The sequence below is a fragment of the Rhineura floridana genome, chromosome 1 (assembly GCF_030035675.1).
Source record: "Rhineura floridana isolate rRhiFlo1 chromosome 1, rRhiFlo1.hap2, whole genome shotgun sequence".
NCBI classification, from domain to species: domain Eukaryota; kingdom Metazoa; phylum Chordata; class Lepidosauria; order Squamata; family Rhineuridae; genus Rhineura; species Rhineura floridana.
In genome coordinates, this window is record NC_084480.1 from 221,057,146 (window position 1) to 221,070,315 (window position 13,170).

General features: G+C 40.7%; 1 protein-coding gene and 1 long non-coding RNA gene across 4 annotated transcripts in view; one reads left to right on the forward strand and one right to left on the reverse strand.

Annotated features, from left to right (window-relative positions):
• The window catches only part of LOC133367388 (probable 2-ketogluconate reductase), a 29,795-nt gene extending 20,314 nt beyond the window's left edge, over nucleotides 1-9,481 (reverse strand). For 2 of the 3 annotated variants that reach the window (XM_061591794.1, XM_061591724.1), the window contains exon 1: nucleotides 9,231-9,481. Coding sequence is in view for 1 of the 3 variants with exons in the window: in XM_061591526.1 (XP_061447510.1) it covers nucleotides 8,300-8,302 (3 nt within the window). In the remaining 2 variants the exon portion in view is untranslated. Of the gene's footprint in view, nucleotides 1-8,299; nucleotides 8,661-9,230 lie in introns of those variants that run through there. The other variant, XM_061591526.1, reaches the window with a different exon arrangement.
• LOC133369086 (uncharacterized) overlaps nucleotides 1-13,170 on the forward strand; it is a 55,081-nt gene that overhangs the window by 28,808 nt on the left and 13,103 nt on the right. The window lies entirely within an intron of this gene.

The following is a 13,170-nucleotide window of genomic DNA, read 5'->3' on the forward strand; positions in this document are numbered from 1 at the left end:
GATGATCGAGAAGAAATCCTAGCTGTCTTCTGTGTGACAACTTTTCAAGGACTTGAAGAGTGCTATCATCCCTCCTCTTCTCAAGGCTAAACATGCCCTGTTTTTCAGCCTCTCTTCATAGGGCTTTGTTTCCAGTCCCCTGATCATCCTGTTGCTCTCCTCAGAACTCATTCCAGTTTGAAGCTTTATGTGTGTGTGTGTATGTTTGTGTGATATATTTGTGTGTGATGGTGTGTGTATGTATGTATTTGTATGTATGCATGTGCAGAGCTTGGAAGATTACTTTTAAAAAGTAATATATTACAGTTACAGTTACATGGCCCCAAAAAGTAGTAATTACCGTTACAATTACAATTGCTCTGAAAGTAACTGATTACTTTACTTTTCCTCCAAAGTAATCACTACAATTACATTTGTTACTTTAAAAAAAATGCCTGCAAGGTGCTGGCCTTGGCTGCTGCGCATCTAAGCAGCCTAAAACAACATTAAAAATAAACAAACACATACAGAGGAAGTAGAATAATTATTTTTATTCATAAGGTAGCAATGGTGGTCTCTCCGCTGGTAAGGGTGGTAGGGAGGGAGGCTGAGGCCACTACTCAGATCTTTGCACGTCAAAACAAGTGCAACACCCCCCCCACTCAGCCAGCCAGCATAATCTCTCTCACTTAACCACCTCCCAGATCCTGCCCTGCCACCAACTAAGGGACACTCACCCAAGCAAACATTTTCCCCTGAGATGCAAAACAGTTTAAATACTGCAAATGCAGCACATTAGCCAGAGAGGGTGGTGGAGGCCACTTTGTGTGCCAAGTGCAAACACAGTACACTCTCTCTCTCTCTCTCTCTCACACACACACACACACACACACGCACACACGCACACACGCACACACACACACACACACATCATCTTTCACCTCCACAGTTCTTTATTTCCATTCTGCTGCCTCCTTCTCCTCCTTTATCCATGTCCTTGACCTCCGGATCCTTTTTCCCTCCACTCCATTCTTCACCACCATCTGTTTTTTAAATAATTGTTTTCTCCACTCCACCCCGTCTCACTCTCCGCCTCCTCCCTTGTCGCCTCCTACCCATCCACAGAGCATGAGAAAAGAGCGACACTGCACAGAAGCCCAGTTTGAGGCACATGATTTTCATCCACAAATCAGAGGAGCAGAAGACTTCACCTGCTCCCCCCTCCAAGTAATGCCCAAAAGTAATTCTGGAAACGTTACAACTACTCCACAAAAGTAGTAAAATTACTCCTAGTTCTATTACAATCAAAATGTAAAGGAATTACCCACTCATTACTCAAAAAAGTAATGAATTACAAGTAATTTGTTACTTGTAACTAGTTACTTCCAAGCTCTGTGCATGTGTATGTATGCAGAGACAATTCAGTACTTAGCAGGACTATCCCAACACACTGTGAGTATCCACTTTGTGCATGTCAGTAATGCAGTCTAGGCCCCTACACTACCGAGACTGGAAATTGCCTCCCACTGGACTTCTGAGGACTCTTTCAGACTGCTCTGAACAATAGGAACAAGAAATACTGTTTCAACAGTTGCCATTCTCAGCAGCACCAACATATAGGGTGCCTTGCCCTCACACTATCCTCCCATCAGTCTACAAGTCTGAACAGCCCAGCTAGAGTTTATACATCCAGCTTGCATCTACAGGTCACATGGAAATGTCCTGGAAAAAACCATTTCCTAGGACTATTTCCCTTGCTCAGTTTGGCACTGCAGTGCTCAGGAAAAAAAGATATCACTGGAAGATGTGCCAGGCACATCCGCCATCCATAACACCACAGACTGAAGACAAAGAAATATCAGCCTGTGCTTAAAGGGGACAAACACACTGCTCTTTGATTACAGGTAATGGACAAAGCTACAGCTGATGACTTAAAAAGCTAATTAAATATTGGTCTGGAGAGTTGTGTGTGTGTTTGTGGACAGGGGAGAGTTGTCTGTGTGTGCGCAGATGTGAGAGTGATGTTGGAATATATGAACAGGGGAATGTTTTTGCATGGATGTGTAGTTTGGAAATGTGTATGGATGGAAAAGTGTATGGATGGTGTATGTGCATGGGCTGGACTGAGAATCCCAAATTCCCCCAAATGCATTTACTTACTATTTTTGCAGAAAACCCAGAACATACTCGTTTTGATATCTTACTTGATAAATGTCTTTGCATAATGAAAGAACACAGTCAAATGTATCATATTAACCTACTGCCAAAGGCTGCAATCCAATACATGTCTACTCAGAAATAAGCTCCATTGGATTCAGTAGGACTTACTCCCAGGTAAGTATGCATTGGACTGCAGCCTAAATCTGCTATCAAAATTCACAGATGCAAATATGAAGGATGGCCTTTTAAAAGTAAATTCTTTTCAACCCTCTATCAAAATCAAACTTATTCCAGTTTTCTTTATTATGTTCTGGAAGAAATACTAATCCATCACAGCTAACAAAAAGTGGCTCTCTTAAAGCTTAATCTGTCCCCAAACTGTTGCATTTACTTAGTATTCATTAAAAAACATCCTACAATAAAATAAATATTATTTTTGTCTCTTACCTCATAGATGTCTTTGCCTGTGTGAAGTAACACCAGTCAAATGTAACATATTAACCTTCTGACCTATCAGACCTGTTTGAGTAAATTACTAATACTTTGAACCTTGAACAACTAAATATCACTATGAATACATAAACAGAATACAAATAAAATCCTACATGTAAATATAATGCATAGCTAAGCAATAAAGTACTTAGTTCAAATATATAATAGATTGTCTACTTGTTCAGTTAGAAATGAATCCATACTGTAAAAACAATTTGCAATGAACTAACTACAGACCTAATTCAAAATATAAAACTAAATAAAGAAGGTAAATATTTCACAAATAATAATCTCCATAACCCAATTTCTTCAGTTAGAGATCAATTCAGCTCAGTTACAACAAGCACATCTAAGCAGCAACTACTTGGTGATATCAGCTGCAACTCAGAGCATTGTTGAGCAAGCGCCACTATGACCTCAAACAGTTAAAGTATTTAACTTTAAATATTTATATTTTTAAAGTATATGCTGCTTTTCTACTAGAACAACCCAAGAAGCAACTTGAACAAATCAAGTTGTAAAAAAAATGCAACCAATAGACAAGAATTGTGCCTATCTTGCTGACACTGATCCCTCAAAAGCCAACACAAGAGATGTTAAGAAGTTGGGCAGTGTGTATTAGGGATCCAGTGTGGGTACTCTGACCAATCAAAAGGAGAAAAAATAAATAAAGCTTCAAAGGGGTATTCTCCAGATGGGGATCCCAGTGTGATCAGAGCTGGAGTATCAGAACCCTAGAGCAATCGGTAATCCCAGTTAACCTAATTGCTGTGTGAACATCTTGCCTCTCTTCTGAAGATCAATAAATATAGACAAGTCTTCTGACCATTTCAGTTTCTGCTCTGAAACATTTGCCTCATCTATGTACTCCAGTGTATTGTGCTTGATGGAGGCGTTCTGTACCACAGACTTCAAGTGGTTTCACAATATTCACCTCTCTCCTGGGAATAGGAATTTGGAAGGGGAGTATATATCTCTTTAACACATAAAAAAGCCTTCCCTGAGGAATGGGCCAAATGAGCAAGTGGGCAGGTGTGTGTGCACGCACGCTCCTGAGAGTGAATGGATGTGAGTTGGGCCAGGAATCCAGGTTTCCAAAACCACCTATGCAGAAAACCTACAATCAAATATAATCATGATGTTTCTCCAGCCTGGAAAATGGTTTTGCTTGCATGAAGGGTCATATGTAGCATGCCTGTGTAACCTTTTTACCTAAGTTACTAATATTGAACAACTATAGCCACACTATGGATATTTAACTGAAACATAAATCAACCCTGTCTGTAAATACAATCCATAGCTAAACTTTGAACTTAACAACCACCTCTACAACCCAACTATACCAATGGCTGTTAGAAATGAAAAGCATCAACTGGAACTCAGAACACTGTTGTGTAAGCATAATTTGATACCATCGACCATGGTATCCTTCTGGGAAGGCTCACGGAGTTGGGAGTTGGGGGTAATGCTTGGCAGTGGCTCCGCTCCTACTTGGTGGGTCGTCAGCAGAAGGTAGTGCTTGGGGAACACTGCTCGATACCCTGGACTCTCCATTGTGGAGTCCCACAGGGATCGGTACAGTCCCCCATGCTTTTCAACATCTATATGAAGCCGCTGGGTGCAGTCATCAGGAGTTTTGGAGTGCGTTGTCACCAGTACGCTGATGACAAGCAACTCTATTTCTCCTTTTCATCTTCCTCAGGTGAGGCTGTTAACGTATTAAACCGTTGCCTGGCCGCGATAATGGATTGGATGGGAGCTAACAGACTGAAGCTTAATCCAGACAAGACCGAGACGCTGTTAGTGAGTGCCTTCTCTGCCCAGATGGTGGATGTTCACCCTGTTCTGGACGGGGTTACACTCCCCTTGAAAGAACAGGTTCGTAGCTTGGGAGTTCTTATCGACTCTTCCTTGTCTCTTGAGGCTCAGGTAGCCTCAGTGGCAGGGAATGCTTTCTACCATCTCCGATTGGTAGCCCAGCTACGCCCCTATCTGGACAGTGACGACCTCGCCTCAGTCGTTCATGCTCTGGTAACTTCTAGATTGGACTACTGCAATGCGCTCTACGTTGGGCTGCCCTTGAAGACAGTTTGGAAACTACAGTTAGTCCTTTTTTTTTTTTTCAATAATTTTTATTCAAATTTTCATAAAACATACAAGACGAAATCATAAAACATTCAAAGACAAAAAACAAAATCAAAAATAATTAAACAAACAAAAAAAATAAAAATAAAAATAAAAATAAAAATAAAAAATAAAGAGTAAAATATTGACTTCCCATTTGTCAAAGATCAGATCAGTTATAAGTCTATAATATATAACAATCCTGTCTCTTAAGTCATATTATAAAATCACTTTCCTCCAATAGTTATCTTACTTAATCATCAAATCTCATAAACATTACTTTATTCTTTCCACAAAAAGTCAAAGAGAGGTTTCAATTCTTTAAGAAATATATCTATCAATTTTTTTTTTCCAGATAAACATATCAATTAATCCATCTCATTACTAATTATGATAATCTTATTGTCATAACCATAGTCAAAATAAACATTTCCATTAATCCATCACATCAGAATCTGTTAGGTTCAGTAATTTCAGTAGCCATTGTTCTATTATCCCTATTAGTTCCATTTTCCATCTTCCATCTTCAGTAGTCTTGTTAAGTCCAGTAATTTCAGTATCCAATCTTCCATTATCAGTATTCCATAATAATCTTGCTGTCAAAGCCATAGTCATATAGTAAGAGTCTGATGGGAATTACCTCTATCCCAAATATTTTCTTGCCATCCATTCTGAATAGGTTGCTGAAATACTGCTGTAAAATCATATCTCTGTTCTTTTTTTCAAAATACACTGGGTCATCTCTTGAAAGTTTTTCCATTGTCACATGGCTGCAGTTAATTCCATAGATTTTCTCTATATTGGGCTCCATCACATCATTCCAGTCCAGAAGATTATCCATGCCATTGATAACTTTATCTCTAGAATCTTCATTAATTTCTTCAGAGATAACATTGAGTTCCAAACAATAGATTTTATTTCTAAAGTCCATAGACTCCAAATCTTGTTCCTGTTCCACGTTTGTTCCAATCTCCGGGATCTCCTCTCTCACAGGGACCCCTGTTCCAGTCTCCAGGGTCTCCTCTCTCACAGGGACCCCTGTTCCAGTCTCCAGGGTCTCCTCTCTCACAAGGACCCCTATGTCTTTAATCTCCTGTGTCTCCAAACAATAGATTTTGTTTCTAAAGTCCATAGACTCCAAATCTTTTTCCTGTTCCACGTTTGTTCCAATCTCCGGGGTCTCCTCTCTCACAGGGACCCCTTCCAGGGTCACCTCTCTCACAGGGACCCCTATATCTTTAATCTCCTGCTTCATTTTACTCAATTCAATTTTCAGCTCCTTACAACCCTGTCGCAGGTTTTGTTTCGTTATCTCAATCTCATCCATTATTTTCTGAAACATAGTTATTTCCAGATTCTCAGCCACTTTCTTAATTGCCATTTTAAAAGAAAAATATAGGAAAACCACTTCTTATTTCAGCAACAATTGGGTTAATACTCCAAACTTGGTGACATCACAGTATAAACAGAGCAGACAGCCTTATCTCTCCATAGTTAAGTAAACAAAATGCAGTTCCCAGGATCGAAACAATTAATGGCAGTCGTCAAGAAACAGATTCGTCAAAATAAAATAGACCAAAAAGAGAGTAGTCTCAGACAGTATAATATTCTTCAAAATAAAAATCTGGAATAGAAATCCCTCTTCTGTGTATATCTTTAGAATGCAAATCCAGGACAGCTTTTTGCAACAAAAACAGAGATAAGCTATTAATTAGTGCGTAGCAGAGAGAAGTTATGGCTCCCCAGTAAGATGTCAAAAACCGATCAATCTGGCAAATCTCTTTTAAACAGCAACAATTTAAGTCAAGTAAAAGAAAAATATAGAAAGAAGGGTGCTTGCCTGTTAGTGCGTTCTCTCTTAGAAGATAAGATGAACGTTCGCTTTAACAGATAGAGCTTGCTGTTGAAAATCCGTCCCACCTTCGTCGGCTGGACCTCGTCCCATAAATTAATGAGATCTGGTCGTCCCAACAAAAATAGGCTTTGAGGTTAATCTCTTCGTTTCTCCCTACCCGGGAGAAGTTTAATCAGTCAAAAAAAAAAGAAAAAACTGACTGATATATCTGAATAAGCTTCTTTTGAGGCAGGAGCCCGTCTCAAAAGCAGGCACAGGCTAAGTCACCCTTCCCGGAAGCTGAAACTACAGTTAGTCCACAATGCAGCGGCCAGATTGTTGACGCAGACAAGAAGGTCCGCTCATATTACACCCGTTCTGGCTCGTCTGCACTGGCTTCCTATTTGTTTCCGGGCTAAATTCAAAGTGCTGGTTTTGACCTATAAAGCCTTACACGGCATGGGACCGCAATACCTGGTGGAGCGCCTCTCCCAATATGAAACTACCCGTACACTGCGCTCAACATCTAAGGCCCTCCTCCGAGTACCATCCCATCGAGAAGCTCGGAGGGTGGTGACTAGAAATAGGGCCTTTTCGGTTGTGGCTCCCGAACTATGGAATGGTCTTCCTGATGAGGTGCGCCTGGCGCCGACGCTGCTATCTTTTATATTCCCAGGCATTTTAATGCGTATTATTATATGTATTGTTGTATTTTGCTACTGTTTGATTATTTTTGTTTACCTTTGTTGGTTTGATTCTATTGTTTTATTGTATTTATATATTCCTGATTGCTTTATTTTATGTACACCGCCCAGAGAGCCCTTGGGCTTAGGGCGGTATATAAATAAAATAAAATAAATAAAATAAAATAAATTGTGATCTCAGAAGTACAGCTTTATTTTAAAGGTATATCCTGCCTTCCCACTGCAACAGCCTGTAAGGCAGCTTATAAACATGAAATAAAAACCAAGTCATAGACAAAACTAATTCTGACTGGCTTGCTGTAGGCTGTCTCCAGTGCCAAAGAAGGAGAAAGTTGGGATGTGTGTCAGACCTCCTCTCTTGCCCTGGCCCTGGCACAGATCTCTCATGATCCCACCACTAGGCTTCACTACCTGACACACTGTAAAGCAATGCTACCCTGAGACTTTGTCTTAGTCTCCTCCTTTAACAAATTGTCTAGGTATGCTTTCAGGCCACAACCCCCCTGTATCTTTCTGACTTTAAAGACTACAGCCCTGGGTTGCCTTTGGATACTGGGTTGCCTACTGATACACTAACCGTTCACTGCTGCCACCATAGATATTGGTTCCAGCTTTGGTTTCTGCTTTGCCCACCCTTCTCCTCTGTATGAACCCAGCCAAGGATCAGGCGTGTAGTTTAACCAAACAGATTTATTAAATAACACTGGGAATAAACAAGATTACTTTGAATTCAGTTGTCATGCATGCGGTTACATATAAATGATCTTCAACTTGTTATAGTTTCTCTTACTTCATATACTTTAGTCCTAAACTTGCCTCACTACCCATCTAAATACACATCCACCCCTCACCCTCTTCAACCCAAAACTGTCATTCTCTCATGTACATTCAACCACCCAGACACTCAGCCAATCACAACACAGCATTCCTCAACATTCCATCACGTGTACTCCCCCCTCCCAACTCACTCTACTGACCATATTTAACCTACAAAACCAGCACTTACCATAAATATTATACAAACATTGCAGGAGCATCACAGAGGGCACCAAGAGAAGAGCTGAATGACAGCATCAAGAGCCAGGGATTGAATTTGCACTTCATAGTAGCAACACTATTTAGGGTTCAAGGTGAGTGCTTGCCCATAAAGCAGAGGTTCAAGGTGAATGTTTGCCCCTGAGCCATGCAGCAGGGAAAGGAAAAGGGCTGGAAAAATCCCCTTCTTCAGCCTGAGGCCTCTCCAGGTAGTTAGGGTTCAGTTCAGTTTATTGCACAATAGCCAACAAGGCAGATTACAAACAGAGATTAAAAAATAAAAGCAGATAAAGCGGGAGCCTGGCAGGCTCCCCAGAAAGAGCATTCCATAATCTAGGCACCACCACAGAGAAGAGGACTTTTACCTGTTTTACCAGTCCCCCACTGACAGTGATATGTGGAGAAAGGTCTTAAAGCAGATCTTAACATTCATATGAGAGGAGACAGCTCTTCAGGTCTTTAAAAAGACTTTCTTGAATACTTCAGCCTGTGTCACTTTATTGGTTTCTCCTCTTCAGTCTGATTCTCTGACTTCTTTCACCCCTACCCTGTGATTGCCCTAGCTGACCCCTCATTGCAAATCTCTTACCTTAACTATTCATACACCAGGAACTTTAGGCTGGGCAGCCATCTCTTACCACCACCACACCCTCTGTTCTATACAATTTCAAAGAAAATTTGCCATCCACACATACACAGGAGTTTTAGGTGACATGTGCCAATACTGACTCAGAAGCACCTTTATCTTTATTTATTATGAAGTTTAAAGAACTAACCACAACAAATATTCTTAAAAGGATCCTGTGTTTTGTAATTTAATCTTGTTCATATCAAAATAATGAATATTTGGACCCTGCTGTAAATATTATTGTTCGTAATGCTTTTGCAAGAATCATTCTTACCTTGTGCTATTAAGTTTCCAGTGACTATTCAGGGATAACTAATGCAGACAAATGAACAAGAGAGTTCACTTCACCCAAACGTATTCCTCCAAAATGAGTGCCCTAATTTAAAACAAAATATGACTGTTACAACTGTTGTGTTGAAATTTAAGAATTGCCTTAAACATTATAGTTTGCTTTATACCCTGTCCATATAAATGTGAACAGTGCCCAGATTAGATTCAAAGTGACCCCTGACTGACTTTTGATATCAAGAAAGGTTTATTTCCTGGTGACCTGACCCTTACCTACATTCCAGTGGCTCGAATAATAAAGCCGGTTTAACCTGGAAACTTCACTATTATGTATTTCTTGTATCACATCTATGCCTATAACCTTGCTTATTGTTACAAATGTGCCTTGCATAGAAATGTTAAACGCTGTTCCACTGCCCCACAGACCTTGACTTGTGAAACCCTTTGATATACAAGTACAGTAATTTCATGTCTGTCTCCAACTTATGGGGCGCCCGGTTGCAGCTGGGCCTCCCCTTTTGCTCCTCTCTTTGTCTGTTCCTGCAAAGCGCTTATCTCAAGGACATGTGAAACATGCAGACATAGAGTCTAAAAGATAGTCTCAATGTTTCCACTTATGCCCTTCCTCTGTACCCCTTTACCTCCTTCTACAAATCTTAAGGCTGTAATAACTAGCAATCGTCTCTTTTGTGTTTATGACGTTACCCCCGATATTGTAAACTTCGGGGAGAGACTATATATACCCTAAGATATCAATAAACGAGGTTCCCATGCTGGCCTGCCTCAGCTCGTGAGTATTGGGTCCCCTTTGCAAAGGATCAGTGTTTGTATTACTTGGCCTCTGGTAGTGGGTAATTTGCATTCAACTCCGCACCACCACCCCCGGGGTGTTATGTGAGCTGGGTAGACAGAGATGGCTTGCGTGTTGGGTTTGGACCTAACACAACCTCCTCCTCCCCCACCCCTCCATAGGAATGAAACCTACTGTCATGAACATTGAGCTCAGAAATAACACCCCCACCTCCAAAAAAAAGCTCAAAGGAGGACTCCCGCCCTTTCCATTGCATTTCTCTATTTAATTTGCATAGAGCAATCTCATTGGTTAGAATAAGCCACTCATCCAAGCAAATAACTGTTAGGGCTGGAATTGTTCAATAGAGTAAGTCCCTTTGAACTTGGAAACTTCTGTGTAAAATTATTTAGGACAAGGGCTGGCTTATTCGTTTTTAATCTCGTGACTATTTTTCCCTTCAAGAATTCCCACACAGATAAGCTCTCCCCAAAAGGTTGGGGAACAATAATGTCAAACAAACACTAGCACTTTCCCTTTTTTTCTTTTCGAGATATGCTATCAAACAGTTGGTACAAAGTTTAAGTTTGTCGGTTAGCCTCGAAAAAAATACAGATTACTGTATCTTGTCGGGAAAAACTACTTTTTTTAGCTACTTTGGAAATCGTAGCAGAGCTGAGATGTGTGAAAATCTCACAAGTCCCAAGTGCTAGAAGAAGTCCACAGGGAAGACTTTGTTCCTGAACTGACTGCTCTCAGCTAAGAGGACCTTGGGGAGAATATATGTTGTACAGACAAAGAGCAATTTAAATTAGAGGGAATCACAGCATTCCTGTTTTGACTGATTACAGCAAAGATGAAAATTAAATATCGGCAGCGAGCAATGGCAGAGAAACAAGTTCATTTCTTGAAGAAAAAGACAAAAACATATTACATCATCATCTGAAAACATAACTTATTACACGTATATCTCATCCTTTCCCAAAGAAGCTCTGAGTTGTGATGAAAAGATCTCCCTCTTCACTTTACCCTCACAACAACCCTGTGAGGTAGGGTGAGCTGAGGCCCAAGGCTACCCAATGAGCTTGATGGACAGTGGGTATCTGAGCCCAGACTTCTCCATTCCTTGTCCAGCTACTAGGTAACTCTGGCTCTCCTATTTATCCAAGTTCAGTATCTCCCAACATATGTAAGTAGAATTTGTGAATGTGAGGTTGCCATGTGTTCAGAATTGTAACTTTTCATAAATTCTTTTTATTTTGGGTGCCTGTCCTTAGTGGCAGAGAAACAAGTTCATTTCTTGAAGAAAAAGAGTCAAAAACAACAAATTATTACATATGTCATGAACCTGTATATGTTCATGAGTTATTAAAATCCATAAAGGGAACATCTTGGTTCAAGCAAAGAATTCTGGGAGTTTAAATGTTAAGAAAGACAGGCCTCTGATAGAATCCCACTTAGGTTTCGGTTTCCAGCTGAGGACGGTTAAGAAGAAGCCTAAACAGAAACACCTGACTTTCTGTGCTGATTAACAAGTGCCTGGCACCCAAGGTCATTCTTGGCCTGTACAGTGAAACACAGGTTGGGAGGGGGGCCTGGAAGGCGCGAAAGAGTGAGAAACATCTAGAAGGGGTTACATCAGACACTTTCTGATTGGTTCCTGAATCCTGGACCGTTAGGATTCTTTCCCTTAAGTACAGGGCTGGGGACCCATAGCCTTTGTTCTCTGCTGCCTTGGTTCCAGAGTTCCATAGCTTTCTGCCTTTTGTGGTTCCATGGTGTTGCCTATGGGAGGTAACCTATGCCTGGTTCCATTGCTTTGTGGTTAACATCATTCTCTCTTAGGAGAGATGCCACTTCAACCATCTACCTCATGTGTAAGTATTAGGTTAGAAAAGGTTGTTATTTTTCTGTTGTGTGTATGAATTCTCTTGTATGTACCTAAACCCCTGCTTGGGTGTATGGTCTTAAAGGATTACTTGCTGCTATATTTTGATGTGCACTTATCTATTTTAATAAAGCTACTTCTATTTAACCTGGTGTGTTCATTGAAAGGGTGGTTCTGAATTCAGCACCTTGACCATTCTCAGTCACGTAACTACCAAAGAGGGAAAAAGAAGTTAAAAGCTTAATTCTATTTTGTGGGTTTTACCAGAGGTTTCCTGACAAGGAGTGTAAGTTTGGCTCTTGTCTTTTTGGACCTTGGTTTACCTAGTGTCTGGACTCAGAGATCCCCTGACTCTGAGTGGTACCAGTAAAAGGGGTGGTGTCAGTCTACCTTCTACCTTGCAGGGTTGTTGTGAGCGTACACAGCCTTGGCAAGGAGAAATTGGTATTTTTGGTTCCAGATCAATTACCCTAAGGGTGGGAATTGGGTCTGACGCATGATCCTAGTGCCTTGACAGCAGGGATTCATGACAACATAATCATCTGAAAACATAATTTATTACATGTATATCTCATCTTTTCCCAAAGAAACTCTGGGCTGTGGTACTCAGAAAAGCTATTACAGATGGCATGTGTGAGGAAACATAACTGTGGGAGCCAGTGGTTGAGTAAATCTGAGAGACTGCCCTGTGGCTTACCAGAGGAAGGCTATACAAGTGTGTTTTTAAAGTTGGCTAATCTGTCCTAGCAGCCAGGAGGACACCGGGAGGAGCTTTAGGGGTCAGAGACATTTTGTCCCTAGCACCTCACTGATTTATTGGTGGAATTGGCTAGGGTGGAGGTTTAGGTAATTTGGTCTGCGTAAAAGCCAATTAGAGGCCGGTGTCAGCAACGGTGTCTTTGGAGTCTTTGGAAACTGCCATCAAGCACCTTGAAAACCCCAGTATAAGTATCAGTATTCCCTTATGTAAATAGTATCCATTTAATAAACCAACAATCTTAGTTATTCCAACTAAAAGCTTTTCAAAACATTCTGAGTGACTGTACGGGTTCTCCTGAAACTTGCTAATTCATACTGTGGAAGGAGGTGGAGGTTTCAGTCTGAACTTGAGTGCTGATTTACTTCTAGTCTTTTCCACTGTCTATATAATGTGCTAATGGCCATTTACACATTTTTTAGATACACAGTTGTTTGCCTGGGCAGTGGTTCAGGATAAGTGATATCCGTGGTTGCACCTTTAATAACACT